Raw genomic sequence first — 23943 nt, 5'->3', positions numbered from 1 at the left:
GGGATGGTCTCTATCCCCAGCTTCAGAGTAGGACCTGAGGAGGGGAGCAGACTGCCCTTGACCTTGTGTGGAGGACACAGGGTGAAGGCAGGGCACACATTTTGGGATGGATACCAAGGCCAGACCAATTTTTGGACTTCCTGGGTGTCTTGAAATAGCCAGATACCCAGATCATTTGATATCCTGAATACTAAGTTGACAACCAAGGAGTTGCAGAGAAAGGGGTAGTATAAATGAAGCATTTGCAACACTTTCAAACATACTTTGTCTGCCCACACAAGGCTACCAACACTTAAACCCCAATCAGAGCTAGTTTTACTTTTCTCTTACCGTTTTGTTCCAACCCTCTGATTGGGTGCAATGTCGATTGTATCGGTAACTGAGTCATGGCGGACAGCCAAACCCAGGTCTGCAATGGCACAAGTTCCATTCTTCTTCACTAGTATATTCTTGGATTTCAAATCTCTGTGTGCAATCCCAGGTTTCCCTAGCAAAACATAATGAGAGAGAATTCCACTGTAAGCTCTTTTGCGCATCAATCAATACCTATTTTTTAAATATAGAGCAAAAAAGGGGGCAACATCAAAACTGACACTCAGCTCAGTCAGTTTTAACTACTTTTATGCTCTGTCAAATTGATTACTCTGAAGCAGCTCTACTATTGACCATAGTATCCTTCTGGAGGGGGTTGGGACCGGGAGTGGGAGGCATTGCTTTGCGGAGGTTCTGCTCCTACCTATCCGACAGGTTCCAGATGGTGTCCCTTGGAGAAATTTGAACTTTTATATGGTGTCTCTGATGTTTAACATCTACATGAAACCGCTGGGAGAGAACAGCAGGAGATTTGGTGCAGGGTGCTATCAGTATGCCGATACCCAAATCTATTTCTCCATGTCAACATTGGCAGAGGGCATAACCTCTCTAAATGCCTGCCTGGAGGAAGCAATGAGCTGGATGAGAGATAACAAATGGAGACTGAATCCAGATAAGATGGAGGTACTCATTGTGCAGGGTCAAAACTTGGAAGATGAGTTTGATCTGTCTGTTCTGAATGTGGTCACATTTCCCCAGAAGGAACATGTATGCAGTCTGGGGATGCTTCTGGATCCAAGCCTCTCCCTGGTGTCCCAGGTTGAGGCGGTGGCCAGAAGTGCCTTCTATCAGCTTCGGATGATACACCAGCTACATCAATTTCTTGAGATAGATGACCTCAAAACAGTGGTACATATGCTGGTAACCTCCAAACTGGATTACTACAATGCGTTCTATGTGGGGCTGCCTTTGTATGTAGTCCAGAAACTACAGTTGGTCCAGAATGCAGCAGCCAGGTTGGTCTCTGGGTCATCTCGGAGAGACCATGTTATACCCATACAAAAATACAAGGTGCTAGTTATAACCTATAAAGCCCTAAATGGCTTGGGCCCTGGGTATTTAAAAGAACATCTTTGTCATGAACCCCACCACCCATTGAGATAATCAGGAGAGGTCGGTCTGCAGTTGCCACTGGCTCGTTCGGTGGCTACTCGAGGACAGGCCTTTTCCGCTGCTGTCCCAAAGCTTTGGAATGCACTCCCTGCTGAAATAAGAGCCTCCCCATCTCTGACAACTTTGTAGAAGTCTTTAAAGATGCATCTGTTCACCCAGGCTTTTAATTAAATATTGTTTTAATTGTTTTAACATTGTTTTAAAATTTTAAATTGCTGTAATGTTTTTAACCTTTGCTGTTATTTATTTTGCTTTGTTGTAAACCGTGCAGAGACGTATGTTTTGGGCAGTATAAAAATATGTCAAATAAGTAGAGTAAAGTAAGCAAGATTTTAATCAGACTCCTATGTAGTAAGGGTGTGAGCTGAATGGATTTCCTGCTGCCAACTGGTTCTAGTCAAGTTAGTATGTGATGCAGATACCTGTCTGTAGCTAGATTTAAGCCTTCTCAAATCAAATTTTTTTAGCCTAGATTCTCCTAGTCTCATTAACAGCCTTGAAACTCCTTTCTGCTTTCATCTTAAGAATGAACTACTTCATTTCTTTCAGTTCAAGGCTTTCACCCATCACAGGAACCTTTCATTTTCTAACCCAGCACTGTAGAATTTATCTTTTAACAATCCATTTCTTACCTTGGGTTCCCACAATTTCCATGTGCAGATGTGCCAGTCCGCTGGCAGCAGAGAGAGCTAGTTTAATCATCCCTTCAATAGTTACAGTGTATCGGTTGAGGTAATCAAACAATGAGCCATGTTCATGGTAATCGGAGACCAACCACAACTGAGTCCAAGTGCCATTATCTGTTGGCAAGATAAACGGGGGAAAGGTTTGTTAAACTGGCTGGGGAACTACAGACACATTTCATTTAAGAACAGAAGATGGCATAAGCAGCAATGCTAGTACAATTAAGCAGAAGCTGTTTATTACAACTGCATCTGTACTGCCATGTTCTATGCAATGTTCCCCCTCTTCAGGTTCATTTTAATGCCTCAATATTAAGTACTCCCTGAAGCTTTCAACCAGGACTGGACAACTGCATCCTTACAGCTGTCTCTGGATTACAACTCCCATCATCCCCAGCAACAATGGCCAATAGTCAGGGATTATGGGAGCTGTAGGCCAACATCTGCAGGAAGGTCAAAGCTGTGCAGTCCTGCTTTAAATAATCATGGGAAATTTATGACTCCAATTACTTCCTCCTAGCAACCAGCAACTGCCAGATTGGCTCTGTTGCCAATACCTCTCACAACCATGAGGCAAACTGGACATACTATGAATAGCACGAAAGTATTTGGGGATAACCATGACAGACAGGCAACCGGAATTGGTCCCAACACACAGGTTTTCTACCTTGTCCTTTAAGATAAATGGCAAGAGGCAATGCTGCCTGGGAGGTGGAGTACAGGGATAGATCCCTAAGGGCTGGCTCTCCTAGCTACTAAGAGAAGGCAGTGTCCAACAGTGGTAGAGAAGCATAGAAATTTATCCATTTTATACAGCATCTACAGTACCACGGTGAAGCACTTTATTGTGGTGATGTTATGGGATAAAACTATTGCCTGTCCTCAATGGTCAAGGCAAAGTACAAACATTTTATATTGTGTACACTTGCATGCATTATAGTCTGTCAAATAATTTCAAAACTGGCCTGTTCTTGCATCATCAAACAGTGAATACTCTTAATAGCTGCTAATAAGGGCTGCCATTAAATGTTGCTTCCTGATAAGGTCATCAATGTTGTATGAGATGCACAGGACCAGTGCATCTACAGGAACTATTTCTCAGTATTGACAATATCTATGCAGGAACTATTTCTCAGTATTGGCAATACCTAGGTTGATGATACAGAGACAATTCCAAAAGAAAGGTATCCACTATTAAAAACAACATGCACTGAACTAGAGTGATTTTTATAAGAACGAAAATCTTTGCAATAGGCTGAATATGTCTCCAGCAGTGGGAAATTTAATTGTCTCAACAGAATGAAGAAACCAGATGACCTTTACATGAATAAGGCCCCAGGCACTGTTCCCTCTAAACCTAAGGCGTGCACACGTGTGCGCGCTCACAAGATTTTGGATGTCCACTCAGTTCATTTTAGATCCCGCTCAGGTTGAATCAGGAAGGCCCCACTCTAAATGCAGGTGCGCACACACTGTCTTGATACTGCTGCCCAGAACAAAACTCATTCTGCACCCAGATGTGGCGCCAGGACTTGTTCAGCAGCAAGCTATTCCAAGGTTTTGCCTGAACAATGCCTGATGTTCACTCACAGGCAAGACATAAAGGATTCAGTCTCAAAACTGGCTGAGAAGGCAGGAGTTCTCATTGCTTTAGAGAGGTTAATCATTTCTGAAGGCCCAAGAAGAGTAATTTACATGCTGGTCTATAACAAAACAGTTTTGCAAAGAAAATTATTTGAACTAGTTAAACTGACTGCATTCCCAAGGCAAGGGAGAATGCTGAAATATTGAATGAGTAACAGGCCACAGCCATATAGCGAACCACTCACATGTTCCAACTATGTTGTCTGACCAGTTGCCCTTTCTTACCATCACTTATAACTAGAGTCCAGACTGCTATTGCAGTCCATCTGTGGGCTGTAACACTGAGAACGCTTTATATACTCCTAGCTGTGGCAGCAGCTACACGTCTTCAAAAGCAAAGCTGCCACTGCCATGGTGGAATCTGGGAAAAGTGAAAGCCAGTGCCACTTCTGCTATCACTATTCCAAAGAATGACTCCATCCAAGGTTTGTCTCTCCTCCCTCTGTGATGGCTGGTTAGCTCAAAATGAATGTGCAAAATTCAGCTCCTCTGCTATCTCAACATTACATCCTTTGGATTTTCCAAGTCAGGACTCCTTAAGAGTCCTGGGAGAAGATCCCTTAGAGTTGTTCAGAAGGGAGAATTTCATGAAGTGTAGCTTCTCTGCTTGCAATATGAAAAACTACCCTTGCTGAATTTTCTTGTGACAGTCTTAGAATCACAGAATATAACAGAAGTCACAGAAAGTACTTAGGACATGGAACTGGCACTCCTATACCACCTTGTTTCCCTAACCCTCAATCCTCCAGCTTTCCCAGTTCTTCCCTTGCTTGTCTGCACCCTTCTGCCAACAGTTCACATCCCTCCCGTTTCTAGATTGTGTGAAATTGCCCTTTTACTTGATGCCTCCTTTCTTCAGCTCTGTACTGCCACCACTCCTCATTGCTCAAAATCCCTGTTCTCCCCTGCACTGCCAAAACCTGTGTGAAGTTTTCATCCTATTACAGCCCCCTCTCTCTAAAGACCATCTGCAAAAATGTCATGTTGCTAGTTTCAGTTTCACAGCACTTAGTAATTCATGAGCATTTCAAGACACTGTATCCATTCAGCCAATAGGCACCAGAGGCTTCATCACTACCAGTCTGTTGCTGCATTCCAATATAGACTACCTATAAGCTACTAACACAAAGCAACAATTTAAAATAAGACGGTTTTAGACATGTCACCCAACATAAACATCACACCAATTTAACTTTTAAAGGCACCCTTGTTTGTTTACTGCAAAGTAGAGGGAGCAGGATACCTTTGTTGTCCGCAGCAATAAACCCCAGAATATTCTCATGCCGCAGCATGACAGTTTGGTAGATCTCTGCTTCCCTGAACCAGGATCGCTCTTCCCGCGAAGAGAATATTTTCACAGCTACATCACCACCACGCCATCGGCCACGCCACACTTCCCCAAAACGACCTTTGCCAATTATTTCCTGAAGGACAATTGTTCGAGCCACAGTGCGCTGGACAAAAAGTGGCAAACCTGCCAGTAAAGGATAGAGAGTTAACAAAGATACGGCAGGCAGTTCAGTTTAAAAGACCATCTTAGAGAATTACCTGACCTCCATTGCATCCAAGAGACAATCTCAAAATTTTCCTAATCTTTTCAAGGGCCAAGTGCTGCAATCCTCTCAGAGATCTTTAGCATGGGAACCAACCTCCACAGAAGCAGCCACGCCACTGAAACGGGTGCTAGGAGCCAGTAGTCCTACAAAGGGAGTGGCCTGACGATTGTGGCTCACTGCCAGTGCTAAATCCTCTACTGACATCAGCCATGCAGGAACAAGGCGGAGGGAGGAAAGAGGCTGGCCAGCATGACTTCCAACTCTCACAGTCAGCCTACTTTATTGCTTCATTACCTTTGGGGGATAGCTGCTTGTTTCTATGTGCTGCTGGCCCATGTAGGAGCTAAGAGTGGGAGCAATCTCACTTCAGCCATGAGTTCACTAGGTCAGATTAGTGGCTTGCCTGTTTCTCAGCCTTCACTCCTCATTTGCAAAATGAGAACACCACTGATGTACTATGGGGCTGCTGTTGGAATTATTGTGGCAATATGAAACATTCTAAGTGCTCTAAATGCTAATTATTACTGCAATAAAGAAGCACAGCAACAATGATGCAGCTATGACAAGCCTGATTTTTAAATATACTTTACAAGGGAGAGACTTGCATGGTCAGCAATGTACCCCATATATATGGGCACATCCTTCATTGCTGTGCAATGGGAAGGAAAATCACTGGTAAGAGCTTGCTTTGTGGAAGAGAGTATTCTTCTCTTCAGCTTCAAATAAAATGTCGACTTATGGGGAGAAAAAAAAACAGGTTGCTTACCTGCAACAGGGGATCTGGTAACATTAATAAAAAGTGGGTTTTGCACCTGCGTGGAAACACTTCGGGCAAAATTCGTTAGCTCTTCTTGTCGCCAGCCAACTTCCACTGTGCTTGCTCATATCGTCGGTTTGGTGCCTTATAGCTCAGTTTCTTGATGGCTGCTCCAATGCAGCCTTTCTTTTTAAGTGTATGGACTTGGAACTCTCTTGAGTACACCCCTCCCAAAACTAGCTGCCGCTCCTGAGCAGAGGTCCACCGTATAATGCTTTACAAATGTCTCTTCCAATGCCCACATAGCAGCCATGCAAATATCTTTGAACGTAATTCCTGACAAGTGTGCTGCCGAGGACACATATGCCATCAGCTTTAGGTGGAGCTACCTTCTGTATCTTGTAGGCCAGGGAGATAGCTTCCACTAAACAATGAGAGATCCTTTGTCTAGAGACTGGATTTCCTCCATCTTTCAGTTTATAAGTTACTAGCAGCTGTTTTGTTTTTCTAATTGCAGATGTCGTCTGCAAATAGAACAGAAGAGTACGTCGTACATTTAGGCTATGCATTGCTCTTTCCAGTGGTGATTCAGGATTGCGAAAAAAGGTAGGTAGAACAATAACCTGATTAATATGGAAGTCAGAAACAATTTTTGTCCTGAATTCTGGGTCCAATCGCATCACTATTGTCATCGTGAAACTTTGTGTATGGCTCATCAATTTGCAAAGTGGCGAGCTCGCTCACTCTTTTCACTGTTGTAATGGCAATCAAAAATATTGTCTTAAGTGTAACCATTTTAAGTTTAGCCGTCGCCATGGATTCAAACGGCCCTTCTGTCAGAGTTGATAGGACCAAAAAAAGACTCAATCTCTCCATACTGGTGTCCATACTGGTGCGTACAGATTGTTCACACCCTTTAAGAACCTTTTATTATTGGGATGACTGAACACAGCTGTCCCATCACACCCTCAATGGAAGGAGGAAATGGCAGCCAAATGAACCCTCAGTGAGGTGTTTGCCAGGCCACTTGCCTTTAAGGTTGTCAGGTAACATAAGATGTCCCTTATGGAGGCATCCTCAGCCTTGAAGCTGTGTGCCTTAGCGTACTCTCTGAATCGCTTCCATTCCACACTGTAGCTTTCTCCCATGGACACCTTTTTATCATTTAGCACAATGTTGTCTAAAGGTTTATCTGCCACAATGTTAGCCTTAGCATTTGCAGGTTTGGATGCAGCAGACTGCATTGCTCTTGGGTGAGCAGATCCATTGTTTGCTTTAACCGTACGTGAACTCCTGCTGATAGTCTGAAAACCCATTGAAACCAAGGTTGCCTTGGCCACCATGGGGTGATTAATATGCAAAGGGTGTTGTCTTATACAATCTTTGCTACCACCTTGTTGAGCAGTGGATACAGAGGGAACAAACAGAATAAGCTGTGCACCCACTGGAACTGGAATGCATCACCCTTCGACCGCCATCCTAGATCCGCTCTTGAGCAGTATTGACTGCATTTGGCATTGTCTACTGTGGGTTGTCCCTAGGACTGGAACAGACCTTTTAGGCAGCTTCTGTTTATTTCCCACTCGTGTTGTTGAAGGAGCACTTGAGACCTGCTCAAGGCATATGCCAGGGTTTTGTTTATCCCTTTTATGTGTATTGCCACCAGATGTATCTTCCGTGGTATGCACCAGTTCCATATCTGCTGGCTTAAACTGCAGAGGGAGCGGGGCACCGGGCCCGCTTGCTTGTTCACATATGCTATAGCAATTGTATTGTCCATCTGAAGCTGGACTGTTTTCCCCAGCATATGTTTTTGAAACTACTTCAGTGCTTGAAAACCACCAGCAACTCCAGAAAATTTATATGCAGATCTCCTTGAGTAATGCTTCAGAGCCCCTGAACCTCCAAGCCTGACATGTGAGCTCCCCATCCCATCAGAGAGGCAGCTGTCATTATGCAAACCTCTGGCATCAGTACTTTGAATGGTGTTCTCTCCAAAAGGTTCTTCTCCTTTATCCACCTAACAGTGAATTCAGAACAGAGTCTGGAATGCATATATGAAGGTTTTGGCTGTCCACATCTGGGTGAAATGCCACCAAGTACCATTGTTGTAGTTTTCTCATGCATAATTTGGCATAGCGGACCATGGCCGGGAAAGAGGCCATCAGACACATTAATACTTGAATTGTCTGAGTCCTTTGTACTGGGCTTAACTGCATTACTACAAACAACTTCGGTATCCTTAGAAAACGGTCTCTGGGTAGGAAGGCTCTCTGCTGAACCATATATAGAACCGCACCTATGTATTGTAGTCTTTTGATGGGTACCAAATGCAACCTCTTCCAATTGATTTGGATGCTCAACATTTCCAGAAGAGCTGTCGCGCAATCTGGGAAAGTAATTCTCTTGTTTTTGCTGTCAGAAGCCAGTCATCTAGATAGGGATAAATTGTCACACCCTGTATGCATAGATATGCCACCACCACAGCCATGCATTTGGTAAATACTCTGGGTGCTGTCACCAGTCCAAAAGGTAGCACATTGTACTGGAAAATGTTGCTGCCCACTGTGAACCTCAGATACTTGCTGTGATTTTCCTGTATGATGATGTGAAAACACCCTTTAGGTCCAATGTTGCAACCCATTCCTCCATGTGTAGAAGAGGCTGGTTAGCTTGTAACATAGTCATCCGGAATTTTCTCACATCGACATATAGATTCAGCCACCTCAGGTCCATTATGGGGCGAATGCCCCTGTCCCACTTGGGGATTTGAAAGTACTTGGAGTAAAATCCCCCATGTCTGTTTGCCCACTGTACTGGAGAGATTGCACCTTTCTCTAGCAGTGTCTCCACTTCCTCCATCAATGTCATTGTTGATGTGAGCTTCATGCCGACATAGGACTTGCAATGTCTTGAACTCGATGGCTAACCGGTTTGGACTATATGAAGCACCCACCAGTCTGATGTCATATGGTGCCATGCTCAAGCCTGACTTGCTAGTCTGATATTGTGACCAACATTGATGTTTGATGTTATTGTTGGAGATGTCACTGGTGTTATTAACATCATTGCTGATAGGGAAGAGGGTGTTGTCTCCCCCATCAATTGTTGTACATGTGGTCTCACTATGCAATCAAAAATGTTTAGACTGCTGGGGAGCCTTAATACGAGCCCCATGGTTGCTCTTTTTCTTTTGAGAATATGGCTTCTTATTGTACTTTTGGAAAGGTTTCTGGAATTCTCTTGTCATACTCACAGTATGTACCTTGTTTACGACCATACTGTTGATACCTGGACAACGTAAAGGATTACATCATGGATGTAAAGGTCTTTGCTGTATATTTAGATTTTTTCCATTTCTCCATAGTTGTATCAGTGTCATTGCAGAACAGACCCTTGCCATCAAAAGGCAGAGCCTCTATCTTGTCTTTCATGTAAGTTTGTAGACCATAACCAGGCATGTCTCCTTAGCAGGGCTGCTGTTGCCAAAGAACGAGACTCAGTTTCCACTAAGTGCTTTGCATTACATAGCTGCTGTCTTGTCATCGAAGCTGTCTTAGCAAATATTTCTCCAAACTTTTTCTGGAATTCCTCTGGTAACATATCATCCTTTTCCTGAAGGAGAGAGTCCCATAAGGAATGTGTGTATTTTGATAGGAACATCATATATTTGATCTTAATGGCCAGACATGCATTTGCATATTCTTTACGGCCCAACACATCAGCTTTCTCCCCTCTATCTGCTGGAGTAGTATGATGTCTCGACCCTTTAGTGGTGGATGTGTAGTCAATAACTAGAGTTTGGACTTGGATGTTTGAGCAAGTAATCACTGGAGTCTCCAATGGACAGAGTCTCCAACCTTTTCAAAGTTGTTGTTGACATGTGCAGCACTTGCCAAGCTGACTGAGCAGCCTTCATTATCACCGAAGTATCATACTTACTTATAGGCCTTATGTGAGCCACATTCTTATGTGAGCCACATTCAATTTTTTCATAAAATTATATACAGGGTGTATGACAAAAGTAAAATACATAAAGATTTTTTGAATCACTATGTAAGAAGGAGTCTAATGAAAGTGTGGGTAAAATATAAAAAATGGCTGGAACCTAAAACTCCGTTATGGTTATCCCTGATTGAAGCTTTAGTACGTAAAGAGACAAATATGCAACCGCAATGAGGTACCTATAGGGATCTGTTGCTTTTTCAAGAAAAAGGCTGTAAGCTGAAAAATCTAATTGAAGTACAAAATTTCATTAGTAATTGGTTTCAGTACCATCAGTTAAATGAAGTTTTTAAGAAGGATGTCAAATTTGGATTTGAGGATCAAATGTCCAGATTTGAGAAGGAGCTATGTGAAAATGATGAAAAATTAGTGTCTAAGATGTATAAGCTGTTGCTTTTGGAGGAGACAAGAGATGAAGTGGTTAAATCATCTATGATAAAATGGGCTCAAGATGTGGGTCATAATATAGATATGGCAGCTTGGGAAAAATTATGGAAAACTGATTTAAAGTTCACTGCATGTTACACTTTAAAAGAAAATTATTATAAGATGATAGGTGGTATTTGACGCCTAAAAAACTGGCGATAATGTATAAAAATGTTTCAAAAAAATGTTGGAAATGTGGACATTGTGAAGGAACTTTTTTCCATATGTGGTGGTCTTGTAGGAAGGCAAAGGCTTTTTGGGACATCATATATAATAAGTTTAAAAAAAAATTTTAAATGACATTTCCTAAGAGCCCAGAATCCTTCCTGCTGGGAATAATGCAAGGAGAGTTTCCCACAAGAAATTTAACATTCTTCATGTATGCAACCACGGCGGCCAGAATAGTATACGCACAAAAATGGAAGGACAATTAACTGCCCTCAAAAGAAGACTGGCTGATAAAAATTTTGGAATACACAGAGATGGCAAAACTTACAGTACTGATAAGAGATCAAAATTTGGAAGGTTTTAAAGAAGATTGGAAACCATTCTTACTGTACTTAAAGAACTATTTTCCTAATATTGATTTTTCAACTGGGTTTGAAATTTAGCAATATTAGCAGGTTGAGTAGATTAAAATCGAGTTTGGTAAGGTAAGGATATATATTTTGAATTACTATAGCAAGGGTTAATTGTATAATTAGTGATTCATGCTGATTAGTGAGCTGGAAGTCAATTTTTTGTTTAATGTGTGATGTAATGAGATTCTTAAGATATTGTTAAAATCAATAAAAATTTAAAGCAAAAAATAAATAAATTATATACAGGGTCATCCAGATAACTAACTTTCTGTTTCCAATCCAAACCAAGCACCTCTGCAATTTGGAGATAAGACTTCATTTCCTCTGTTGGCAAAAATTAATGGTCCCGTTGAGACATCATCCTTTGGGTCTGAATTGTAACCTGTCGATACTGATTCTGAAGAGTCAGAATCATAGTCATTCTCTGAGGACACTGGCTGTGCAGGACAAGCCCCAAACTTGCTAGTGGAAGATGAACGGGCGCCAGAACCCACACTCTTATCAGTTCCTGAGCCTGCAGTGACTCACGTCAATGTTTTAACTAGAGCACTTCCAGTGCACAATTTTTTTCCTGTTTCATGTTCCAAACATGTCTGTGTAGACATAGACATTTCTTTTGCAGGTTTGGGTACCAACAGTGGCAAGGATGCTTGCATACCAGCATTCTAACTCACATAGATTGGTCTCACATCTTGTGTAGTAACAGGTACGGTAACCTGAACAGCAGCATCTTTAATCAATACTCTCAGAGGAGTCATTTGAGTAGCAATTTGTCTTTTAAGAGGCTTCACAACTCTAGGGAGAGTCATCTGCTTTGCCGTCTAGACCAGCTCCATACGCCTTCTAGCTGCCTTCCATTTCCTAAATTCCGCATAGTCAGGTGGATGCATAGGGGTGGAATTTGTAGACGCATCACCCCATCCACCAACAGGCAATAAGCCTGTCACAGAAACCCCAGATTGCAAGGAGGTAAATGAAGGTGTTTCCGGCACTTCCGTTAACTCTCCTTTCTTCATATCAAGACCATGACATAAGAAGCCCTGAAAAGTCGATGCAGAGGGAGTACTGTCATTTGACTCCAGCATGGAGAGGTTGTTCTGTGCCGCCTCAGGGTCAAAAAGTGCCTCGGCGTCATCAGCAGCCTTGACGTCGAACACCACCAGAGAGTGTTCGAGAACACTCTCTCTGCTGTGACATTGACGGGGATTGGCATGGGATAGGTGCAGGCGACAAAGAAGCAGCTTGATGCTGAGGTGCCGATGTCAACATTGTAGCTTCCATTCCCCTTTCTGGCATCAATGGCGATGGATGTGATAGACATTGTAAGCCAGACAGAAAGGGAGTCATAGTGCTTGGCACTGATAAACACTTTCTCCTCTGTTCACTCTTATCCCTGTGCTTTTTTGGGGGGAGGAGAGTTCGAGTCATCCTCTCACCTGCACTTCCTATCCTTTTCACAATGGTGAAAAGTGTGCCCCTCAGGAACTCTTAGCTCCTTAAAGGGAGCGTTCTTCAATGTCGATGGTCCTGGCATCGGGGATTTATACTGTTTTTGGATTGCAGTGCCGAATGCAGATTTAAAAGTTTTTATCACCTCCTCTGGAGATGTGGAAGCACCCCTTGGAGTTAGGTCTTCCTCCAATAATACTACCCTTAAGCGCACAGCTCTATTTTAAAAAGAGTTTGTTTCAAGAACAAGCTGCAGACAGAGTATGTGACTGCGGTCGTGACCGTCCACAGAGGGGATTTCCCCCCCTACACTGTGTATACCTCTTAAAGGTGGTCTTTTCCCCAGGTGTAGGGCTTGAAAACGACATTCCGAAATCAAAAACATTACCAGTTCGTAGTCATACTTCAAATCGCTTTGCTGAAGTACTGATAAACGTTACACAAAAAATAATCTTTTTCCAGTCAGAGTCATACACAAGAGGATACAAATGATTTCCAAAGAATAGTCCGATAACAAGTCCAGTCACAGTTTGAGTCAAAACCATTAAATTTAACCACTAAAATATTTCTGAGGAGCCAAAAACTAAGGAAGACCCAAACCTACTGGCAGTCAGAAAGAAACTGAACTACAAGGTGCAAAAACTGCTGATATGAGCAAGCGCGGGGCACGTGCAGTGGTGGATGGTCAGTGCTGCGAGGAGCTAAATATTTTTGCCTCAAGTGTTCCACTCAAGCCCCACTTTTTATGGATGTTACCAGACCACGAACCAGATCTGCTGAGATGCTGCCAATTTTGGTGGCAGAGCAGCTTAGCAATTGGCTTAAACAACTATTTAACTCCAACTCTTAGGAGTGAGAATGATTTCAGAATGCTTTAAAAGGAGTTGCCTGCTTTTTATTGGGCCATTTAAGTGAAAATGTACTGCATAATTACATATTACAATTTAGACCTATGTTCAAAGCAAAGCAGCATTAAAATAAACCCTCTGTTGGGGAGAGAAGGCATCCATACCTGAGCCAGAGCCAGAGGTGGACAAATCATACACTAGGTCTTGTAGGGTTTTGTCCTTGGATAGGCACATCTCACAAGATGGATCCTCCATGTCCAATCGCTGACGATTGTGATATACTCGCTGGTGGTGGTGAAAGACAAAAACTACTATGATCATGATGATGAACACAAGGAAGACTGGGCCTGCAATCACAGCCACCAGCTCCACAGGTCCCCAGCTAGAAGGAATTTCATCGTCTTTCACATGTCCTTGAGGCGAGAGAGAAAACAAGATTGATGAGCAGTCCAAGCAAATATTGGCGGTTGGTTATCGTCTTCACATTCAAAGCCAATATGCATCCCCATCATGATGGTGGTGGTGGTGGTGGTGGTTTAATAGTAGGCTAAAAGATCTAATAGAGCTGAAAGTATAGAGCAGATAAAATATGGAAAATCTGACAAGTATTTAAATCAACTTAGAAGAATAACCCTATCTGTAAGTTACTGCTTTCAGTAGTTTATTGCTTGGTTTTGGGAGACTACCAACAGTGATAGACAAATGGAATAGTTACTCAGTACAAAGGCAGCAGGCATGTTTTCTATGTATGATATGATTCTTTCACAGACTTCAATATTTCTCTCCAAGCCCATATTCTTTCTTCAGTTTTTAAAATTCTAGAACCCTGGAGATTTGCCTAATTCTGATGAAAGCAACATCTCCCATGTATTTGAATGTGTGGTGGGAAGACATTTACCCCAGACATTAACTGGTAAGAGGCACTCTTTAGAGCAGTCGCTCTTTTATATTTAGCGGGGGAGAGCAACTGGCCCTATTCAGCCCAGCACTGAGCGGCCCACTGAGTGGCCGCTTTGTGGCCCTATTCAGTCCCACGAAGTGGCTATTTCTGGTGGCGTGTGAGTGTGTGTATGTTTTAAGATTATGAGCCCTTTTGAACAGAGAACCATCACCTATTTTCTTTTGCTATGTAAACTTATTTGAGAACTTTTTTTGGTTGAAAAGTGTATAATAATAATTTAGCAGGTATGGGTTTTGCCATTTCAATATTCTATGGAAAACAGGAATTGCAAACATAAGCAGAAACTCTACTCTAACATGCAACAGTTACCTACTTAACAAAAAAATTGAGCTAATGAATCCATAGCAGATATGCAGGCTAAACTTTTATTAAGCATCCCTTGACCAGTGGAGAAGGAGTCTTTCTTCATCCTATTTGGCTTAGTCATAGTTAAGCCAAATGATCTGCCTAACACACTGCATGTCTGTGTTAATCTTGGCTCAAGTGTTCTAAATTTCATAACTCTGAAATATGGCATGCAGATAAGCTGTCTCTGGTGTGCAAAAGGAAAAAAACTTCACTGCATCTCGTCTTGATGCCACAAGGTGGAGCCCAAGCTATTCCCAGGCATGCTCCCAATACAAATACAAGACCTAGTGAGGAAGCATATTCAAATGAAATCCCAAATATACATCCAAATACTGCCATGGAATTTAATAGACAAGTACTCTAGCCTAATCATGACCAGAGACTTAAACATCTGCTTGGCTGTGACTGTGCCATGTAACATTCTTATCTATAGTTTCCATTTATATTTTATTATTTTCTAATAAAAACACACAATATAAAGACGCAGCCAGGATGCAAGTCACAGACACAGCAAAATGCTGAAATAAAATGTTAACAAAATATGGTAATTTAAATTTTCATTGCTTGAGTTTAAAAAAACCCTCACACTATAAACCCAGCACTATAAAACCAAACAAAAGCATCCAGCAAAACCCTAATTTAAAAGGTGCAGGTACCTTAAACCTATGTCCCCAGATGATGCTGGATTATACCTCCCATCATCCCCAGCCACAAGAGCAAACCACTATCGTCATAGGGGGTGATGGAGTTGTGGTCCAACAATATCTGGGGACCCAGAGATGGGAATCTCTGCTCCAGAGGATGCAGTCATACAAATAAAGTGTTTTTCCTTTCACACAGACCTTCAAAGAAAATTTGCTAGTTTAAAAAGGGACCACCAGTATTTCTTTGCTGGAACTGAAGAGTCAAAAACCAGCAATCTTCATGTCTTGGGTGTTTCTGATTAAAATCAGACAAAATCTGTGTGCAAAACAATAATCTGGCCTGATGTGCACCGAACAGGTATTAACACTACCACAATCAAGCTAGTAGCTAAGTGTCCCAAGGGTGCTTATTAGAGCCCTGATAAAGGAATTCTAGGTGAAAAAAACAAATCCTTTCTAGTAGAGAGGCAATCTGCTTTTTATGTTACTAGCAATAAAAATCAGAGTTTTTAAAAGTGCCTGAAAAGAAATAATGCAACTATGAAGATTCTCACTTACCACTGGGTACCATAAGATCAATTTTGTTACACAAGTCAGAGTAGCAGCAATGTGTATTGCGCACATCTTCTGAACCTAGGCAGAAGAAGGGTTTTCCAGCAGGAATCAGCTTTGCTTCAGGTATACAGGTTCGGATGTGATGCTTGATCCCATTCATGTTTGATATTGAGACCATGCAGGCACCATCTGTTTCACATGTGGCATTTCCTTGGTTGCATTCAGAGCACAAACACAGTAAGGCTGCAGAGACCAAGAAGAGAAAAAAAATATCTGTGATTATTTTTCCACACAGAAACACAACTGTGGTCTCTCTGCCCTTGAGGTGGGACTCCAGATTGCTCCAGTGAGGTGGAAATAGCTTTTAAGCAGGACCAATAACATTTGCAGAACGTTTTAACATAAACAGACTAATACTACATGCAAAGCATTTACTGTTACTTGAGATTTCCCATCTGTCCAAGTCCATAAAAGAATGACTCAGTTCCTAGTCCCTGTAATATGATAAACTCAATTGCCACCAGGAATAAAAGAATCCCACATCTATTTCACTTATAGCTAAGTACACCCATATTTAATGGCTGCTCAGACAATTCAGTTTTGAGAATCATCTCTCTAATGGCTGTACTTTACTAGTGTAGGTACAGCAAAGCAAAGTACTGGAAACAGACATGGCACTTAATTATCTTAATTTCTCAACTGCAAAAGAAAGAATTTCCAAATGATAGTTTTACTCAAACAATAAAAGGTGTATCACTTATTGCTCTGGAGGACTAGTGCTCTTGAATATCCTAAGCATACTGCATGATCAAGATATGTTTGTCAATAATTTGGTTCAACTTAAGAGACCACCTTAAGAGACCACCAGAGCCCCTGGTGGCGCAGTGGTAAATCTGCCGCCCTGTAACCAGAAGGTTACAAGTTCGATCCTGACCAGGGGCTCAAGGTTGACTCAGCCTTCCATCCTTCCGAGGTCGGTAAAATGAGTACCCAGAATGTTGGGGGCAATATGCTAAATCATTGTAAACTGCTTAGAGAGCTCCGGCTATAGAGCGGTATATAAATGTAAGTGCTATTGCTATTGCTTTAGGGCAGAAAGCAGCAAACAAGGCAAGATATAGATCCCTTTAAGGAAAGAAGGGATGATAATTTTTGTCAGAATATGAAGCATCATTTACTACAACGCTCTTGCAAATCCTTTCTTAAGATGTTCATCACAATCCACCCCTGAAATGGACAAGTTTTCTAACACACTAAACACCTGAACTATAGTCAAAGATAATCCTGTTCAAATAATGATTTGAACAGGCAAGGTCAGCATCCTGTCTATGTAACTTGGAAACTTTAAAAAAAAAAAACCCACTATGCTTCAGCACTAAGCAGTTTATTTGAAGCTCCAGCATGTGCGTACATGTACATACATACATACATACATACATACACACACACACACACGAATGGGGTTACCTCAACAGGCATAACAACGCACACATTTGCAATCCCCATTAAAATTGCTTGAATCAGTTCTAAAATCCTGCAGTGTGAACGAGAGCTGGCTTCTATAGGCCTTAAGACTGTCTGAGGGAACACCAGTGTCTAACAAATTCAGATCTAGCCTCTGTTGTAAATTCATTAGGTGGCCTTAAACAAGCCATGCTCTCTAACCTCAACCCCTCTCCCATTAGCAAAGCAAAATAACAGTGCTCCCACCCCCTCCAGTGGTGGTGGTTCTTTTTTTTAAAGATGACTAGGACCATAGCTGAATTGAGATGATCCTCCAAACCATGGTTTCTAATAGGCTCACCCCACAGGCTCACACAGTTCCTTCTCTTAATCCTCAAGTTTCTCATTTCCTTTGACTACAACACCTGAATCTGACAAACTATGTTAAATGCTAACTTCAAAACTCTAGGTTAGCACTAAACATAGTTTGCCAAATTCAGTTGTCACAGCATACTATAGTCTAAGAATACCTGGAACTTTAGGCAATTAGGTGTGCGAGAGATGAGGGAGGGGAAAGAGCAGATGAATCCACAACATGTTTTAGATCCCCCAAACTATGGTTTGGAGGATCAGAATGTGTAACTGAGTCAGTGCAATATCATGTTGGAGCAAATTAACCGAGCAAAGAGGGATCTTTTTAGTGGTGATTCTCTTTATTGAGCAGGCGGAGAGCAACTAGCCCTATCCATCCCTAGCACAGCATCCTTCCAGTGGCTGTTGCTGGTGTCTATCTTATGTTTCGTTTTTTGATTGTGAGCCCCTTGGGGATAGGAAGCCATTTTAGCCATTTTTATTTATTTACTTTATTTCTATATAAACCGCTTTGTGAAACTTTTGTTGAAAAGCCATATATAAATGCTTGTCATATTCATAATCAGTTTTACGCTGAAGTCTCATGTGCGGATGGAGCTATGTTGCAAAGCCAATACAGGATTTCCAATCTGGTGTTGGAAAAGATGGTGATGGTGGGGAGGTTTGACTATTCTCCCACCCATTAGTTCCCATGTAAATGCCACCCAGGTCATTTTGAACACTTTCCCCTCCCAAACAGGCTCCAAAACTGGAATCAGGCATGGTTGGAACTGAATTACTTGGGTTGAGGCAGGATTTAAAAGGAGACAATTGCCATACACAGGAGGGCTTAAGATTATTTCCCTCCCTACAACTCTCCCTTACAAGTTTCCCCCAATACCACATTTTATCTCAGAAAATCAGGTTTGGGATCATGTGTTCACCAAGAATGCATATAGTTCTAGTCAGGTATGCAATAGCATTTGTTTTCTCTGAGGCAATCATTGCTTGCAATGCCATGGGATAAAGTCTGCATTCTACCTTTTAGTCAGACACAAAACAGCTGCCAAATTCCACATCTCAAGCCTCTGAGCAGTTATTGCTCTCTCAAGGTGCCTGGAAAAACACACAGCCAACATCCCCAAGCAACAAGGATGAATTTAATAATGTCAAGAAGGGTGGGAGCACTGAATAAGTACACTGTACTTCCTCCAACTGTCATTGGATTCTGTTTCATCAGAGGGGATAAAGGAGCATGTACATACCTGCTGCACAAAATTAAAAGGCAAAAACTTAGAAGTAACATTAAAAAGTGATTAACTATTTGCCTACGCCTAACAATTTTTTTCTTAAATCTACAAATAAGTTACTAATAGGTCAAGTCAGTTTCAAATTTCTTCCCATTTCACATGCAATTGTGCTGGCCACAGTTACACCACTGTTTATTTTCACAGTGCAAACACACTGTGAAGCTAAACCTGCAGTGGACAGATCCTGATTTGCCCCAGCTTCACAACACATCCACTGTAACTTTAGGAGCATACATATGCCCTCTACAACATGTGTTTACACTGCAGAAAGAACTCTTGCCGCTGTGGCAACCATGATTGGGTGTAAATGTGAAGCAAATATCAGACTGTAATCTAACACTGCCTATTGCCCTTATTGTAAGGTGAACAAAAGAAAAAAGGTGACTCATCACAGTATCTTGGGCAATGAACATATCTAACAAATTAAGTAGGGTCAAGTCTGGGTCAAATCTTAGAATGACAGTTTCAAGAAAAACTCCAAGATGCTACAGGAAGTGAAGACCTATAGATGAACACTCCTCAATGTCAGCACTGTAAAGAAGCTCTAGCACAGCACTGGACTCACAGGCAACACAGAAATTTAAGGCCTTGGAGGACTGCATGACTCTTGAGAGGGGTCTGGCTAAATACCAATTTGAGTAATTACATTAAGACTTCCTGTATTCACCTTGCAGCTTAAACTGGGCATGGCTTTCTTAATTTCCTCCTTGAATTCCTTCAGCCAGCTGCAAGAGAGTGATTACATTTAAAGGCTATGAAGATCCCACTAGAGATGGATTTTGTCTGGACCAAGAGTTATACAAGATAAGCTTTTTTTAAAAGCCAGTTACAAACTAAAGAAGAAGTTAAAAATAAAGTTTTCCTCTGAAGGAGTAGTTCACAAGAGATAAACATAGATTAGTACTTCAGCCCTGCTGTCTGTCACAGACAGATATCCCTTTCTATTTTAGGACTGGAAAAATGGAAATTGAAGCCAAAAATCGTCACTGTTCAAAGATGGAAAGAAGATCCTATGCATTCAAACTATATTGCTCGTAAAGGAAAACTCTCATTTTATTATGAATAATCAGCCAGTTTACTTAAGGTCTGTATGATCATTAGGTTAAACAGTTTTCAGCAAGTGGGCTGACAAAACCTCACCAATGAACACACAGCATAACTAGATAAGGCACAGTGGGTCCTACTCTCTGGGTATTAAGACAGGAAGCATGATTCCTACAGTGCACTTCTGTCACTATACAATCATTAAGTGGCTGGGCTAGTTCAGGGCAGGGAATGTGAGATCTGAGCCATCCCAAATCCACGAGCTCTCTTCTCTTATCTCCTCCACTCCACTGTTTTCTGTTTTAACAAACCAGGATTTAACCAGGAGGGGGAAGAGGAAGCATATGAGAACTGGGAGAATTTAGCCTACGTTCCTATTCCAACAAACTACAGTTCAGTGGCCTGAACCATCCATCCAATTCTGTGTTAAGAACAAATGGAAGACACTACAAACATATTTTATTCTGTTTACTTTGGGTGTTAATTCAACTTGGAGACAAGGTTAATTGATGTGACAAGAATGAACCATGACATTGTTGAGGTATCCCCTCTTAAGCTTCTAGCAAGTGTAATAATGTTGTAAATAACTTAAAATGGCAGAAGATGAAGAGAAACAATGTTAAAATCACCATAACAGACATTTTATTTGGATCAGGAATCCCTGAAGAGAACATCTTTTTAGGAAATATCAGTTTGGTTCAAGTCAATTGTGATAAACAACTTAAAGTGACTTACAGACTAAGAAGCCCAGCAGGTCTATGAAAATAAACATTTGTTTTAAAGTCCCACAACTTTATATCAGGATTGTTTTTTTCTATTTTGCACTTCTTCCAAGGAGTACAGGATGGATAAAGGAACATTGGGTCTTACCTGTGAAGGGTCCTTTTTCACCGTAATCGGAAACCATCCTTTAGTAAGGGTATCTCCTCTATGCCATCAGGAACGACAGGAAGTTAATACAGCAAAGATTTCCTGGAGGGCTAGGTTGATCCCTAATCCCCAGTTCCGACTGTCGTGCAGAAGGATGCTGTGAGTAAGACAATGGAGGGAGGGAGGGAGGGACGGAGGGAGAGAGAGAGCTCCTTTCCGAGGTTAGTGTTGAGAAAAAACCTTGAAGATAGTTTGAATTCCCTGCCCATAGCTCTGCCCATCCGCACCATGCCTGCTTGTTTTCTTGTTTAACTCCTCTTGACGATCGCTTCGTTCCTTAAGTCAAGGTCTCTACAATTCTACTTATGACTTTATTTTAAGGTTTTGGTTTTGTTGTTGTTGTTGTTGTTGTTATTTTTGTTATTTTTTTTACTTATTCTATTCTTTTTATTGGAAATTTATCTCTCTATTTACATATTGGACATCCAACCATCTATTTATCTATTACCCAATCTATTTTCCGTTGGATGAAAATTGGTTGAAATTCTGTTTCTACTTCCGCAGGGTGGGGCGGATGGTCTCCGATTACGGTGAAAAAGGACCCTTCACAGGTAAGACCCAATGTTCCTTTTTCCACCGTAATCGGAGACCATCCTTTAGTAAGGGACATACCCAAGCTAGGTGAAGACTGCCTGCTAGCCTGGGCGGGTCGCGGAAGTGTACTACACCACCTGTTGGAGCACCGTGTGGCCTAGGGCTGCCTGCTCCTCGTGGAACATGGAGATCTTGTAGTGTTTTATAAATGGAGTGATAGAGGCCCAGGTGGCAGCTTGACAGATAGTCTGAAGTGATGACCTGGCTGAGAATGCTGCTGAGGTCGCTGTGCTCCTCGTGGAGTGTGCAGTGATGCCACATGGAACTGGAATCTCGAGAGACTTGTAGGCCAGTACGATCGTCTCCCTGATCCATCTCGCCAGGGTGGTCTTAGACACCTTATTTCCCATAGTTTTGGAGTTATAGGAAACGAAAAGGGCCTCGGTCTTGCGGAACGGTTTTGTTCTCCGTATGTATATGCGCAGAGCCCTCCTGACATCTAGCGAATGCCAAGCATGCTCCCTGGGATGTGACAGTTTTGGACAGAAGGAAGGTAGTATGACTGTCTGTGACCGGTGAAAAACTGAATTTATCTTGGGCATGAAAGTGGGGTCTAGGTATAGAATCATCGCCTTGTCCTGGAAAATGCACAGTTCCTTGCACACCGAAAGGGCGCTAATTTCAGAAACCCTGCAAGCGGAGGTGATTGCCACCAGGAACAGGACCTTACCTGTAAGTACCCTGAGGGAAGCCTCCTTCAGTGGTTCAAACGGGGAACTCGTGAGTGCGTAGAGGACCTTGTTCAGGTCCCATGACGGAAATCTAGGTATCGGAGGTGGTGCCAAGTTAATGGCTCCCCTCAGGAAGCGTTTTATGTGAGTGTGGAGCAGGAGCGAGTCTTTAGATTTCAGCTCGAGAACAGAGGCCAGAGCCGAGGTTTGTCTTCTTAGGGTGCTTGGTCGTAGCCCTTTATCCAAACCCTCTTGCAAGAATAACAGCACGTCTTGAACCTCTGCTGCTGTGGGCCGAATTCCTCTTCCTCTTGCCCATATAGAAAAGGCCCTCCAGGTTTTCTGGTATATTCTGTTCGCGGAGGCTCTCCTTGAGGCCAAGATTGTGTTCTGAACTTTGTAGTCATACCCCAGTGCTGCTAGACTCTCCCGCTCAATGTCCAGGTGTTGAGTTGCAGCCAGTCTGGGTGAAACACTGGTCCCTGACATAGCAGGTCCTTTTGTCCTGGAAGCAGCCAAGGTGGTCGTATTGACATGGACACTAGGTCGGCGAACCACGGACATCGCAGCCACCGGGGGGCAACCAGGATGATATGGGCTCCCTCGTGACGTGTCTTCTGAATTACTCTGGCGATTATCGCTGTGGGAGGGAACGCATAGAGCAGGCCCGCTGGCCATCAGGTGGACAGCGCGTCCCCTCTGGGTTCATCTCTGGAGCGTCACCTGGTCTCGCTTCCGTGGCGGCTGCAGTACTGAGTCTGACCGGAGCCACAGTACCCCCGCTTTCATCCAGAACTGCCGGTTCCGTGCTCAGGGGAAGTAAAATGGTGCCCGTTGCGACGTCCGCCGCTTTTTCGGCTTGATTTCCCCCTTGGTGAGCGAGCAGCCTAGGGGAGGGAATCCAGCACGGCTGCCGCTGTTGGCAGACAGCCTGCAGCAGCAGGCGTTCGCTGAGCCGAGTGACTGGGGGTTTGATTGTTTTCCGGCGGTTCCTGGCCGCCCGCAGCTGTTCCACCGCCCCTTTCTCCTTCCTTTTTGCCTTCTTAGCCTTTTTTCTTGGAGCGGTATGTATCTGCCCCCTTGGAAAGAGTGGCGCTCGGCATCTCCTTTCTCTTGAGTTCCCCGCTTACCGCCCCCATTGTGAGGGTGGCAACTGAAGCCCCAGCGTGGGGAAGGCTATCGCCCCGTTGCTCCCCTTCCGACAGAGGCCAAAACGGCGTCAGCGGCATGGGAGCGCTCCATCGGAGGTAAAGTAAAGAAAAGGGCGGGAGATGAAGGGGGGAGAGTGAAAGGTCTAAGAGAATGCCTGTGCTTGCAACCAGAGGAAGGTTAGAAATAGGGGGCTTTGAAAAGGAGTAGTGAAGGAAAAAAAAGGATCAGAACTGTAAGAGCTCTCTCTCTTTGCTGCTGTCCTGAGGCGAAAGGAAAAGGAACTGGGGATTAGGGATCAACCTAGCCCTCCAGGAAATCTTTGCTGTATTAACTTCCTGTCGTTCCTGATGGCATAAAGGAAATACCCTTACTAAAGGATGGTCTCCGATTACGGTGGAAAACATGGACTTATCCAATTTTAACTTAACAATAACTTTGTGAGATAGTTCATGCTGAGTCAGTAACTTGCACAAACCTATCCTGCGAGTTTCCAGTTTTGAGCTGGA

At 42.8% G+C, this 23943-nt stretch overlaps 1 protein-coding gene across 2 annotated transcripts in view; it reads right to left on the bottom strand.

Annotated features, from left to right (window-relative positions):
* ACVR1B (activin A receptor type 1B) overlaps positions 1–23943 on the bottom strand; it is a 56870-nt gene that overhangs the window by 15023 nt on the left and 17904 nt on the right. For both annotated transcript variants that reach the window (XM_053298119.1, XM_053298120.1), the window contains exons 2-6: positions 15946–16185; positions 13599–13847; positions 5056–5286; positions 2118–2285; positions 331–487 (exon numbers count right to left, since the gene is read on the bottom strand). In XM_053298119.1, coding sequence (XP_053154094.1) covers positions 331–487; positions 2118–2285; positions 5056–5286; positions 13599–13847; positions 15946–16185 — 1045 coding nt within the window. The remainder of the gene's footprint in view (positions 1–330; positions 488–2117; positions 2286–5055; positions 5287–13598; positions 13848–15945; positions 16186–23943) is intronic.

Source organism: Hemicordylus capensis, chromosome 2, assembly GCF_027244095.1.
Source record: "Hemicordylus capensis ecotype Gifberg chromosome 2, rHemCap1.1.pri, whole genome shotgun sequence".
NCBI classification, from domain to species: domain Eukaryota; kingdom Metazoa; phylum Chordata; class Lepidosauria; order Squamata; family Cordylidae; genus Hemicordylus; species Hemicordylus capensis.
Note: the sequence above shows the minus strand (reverse complement) of the source record. Positions and strands in the feature narration are given on the sequence as shown.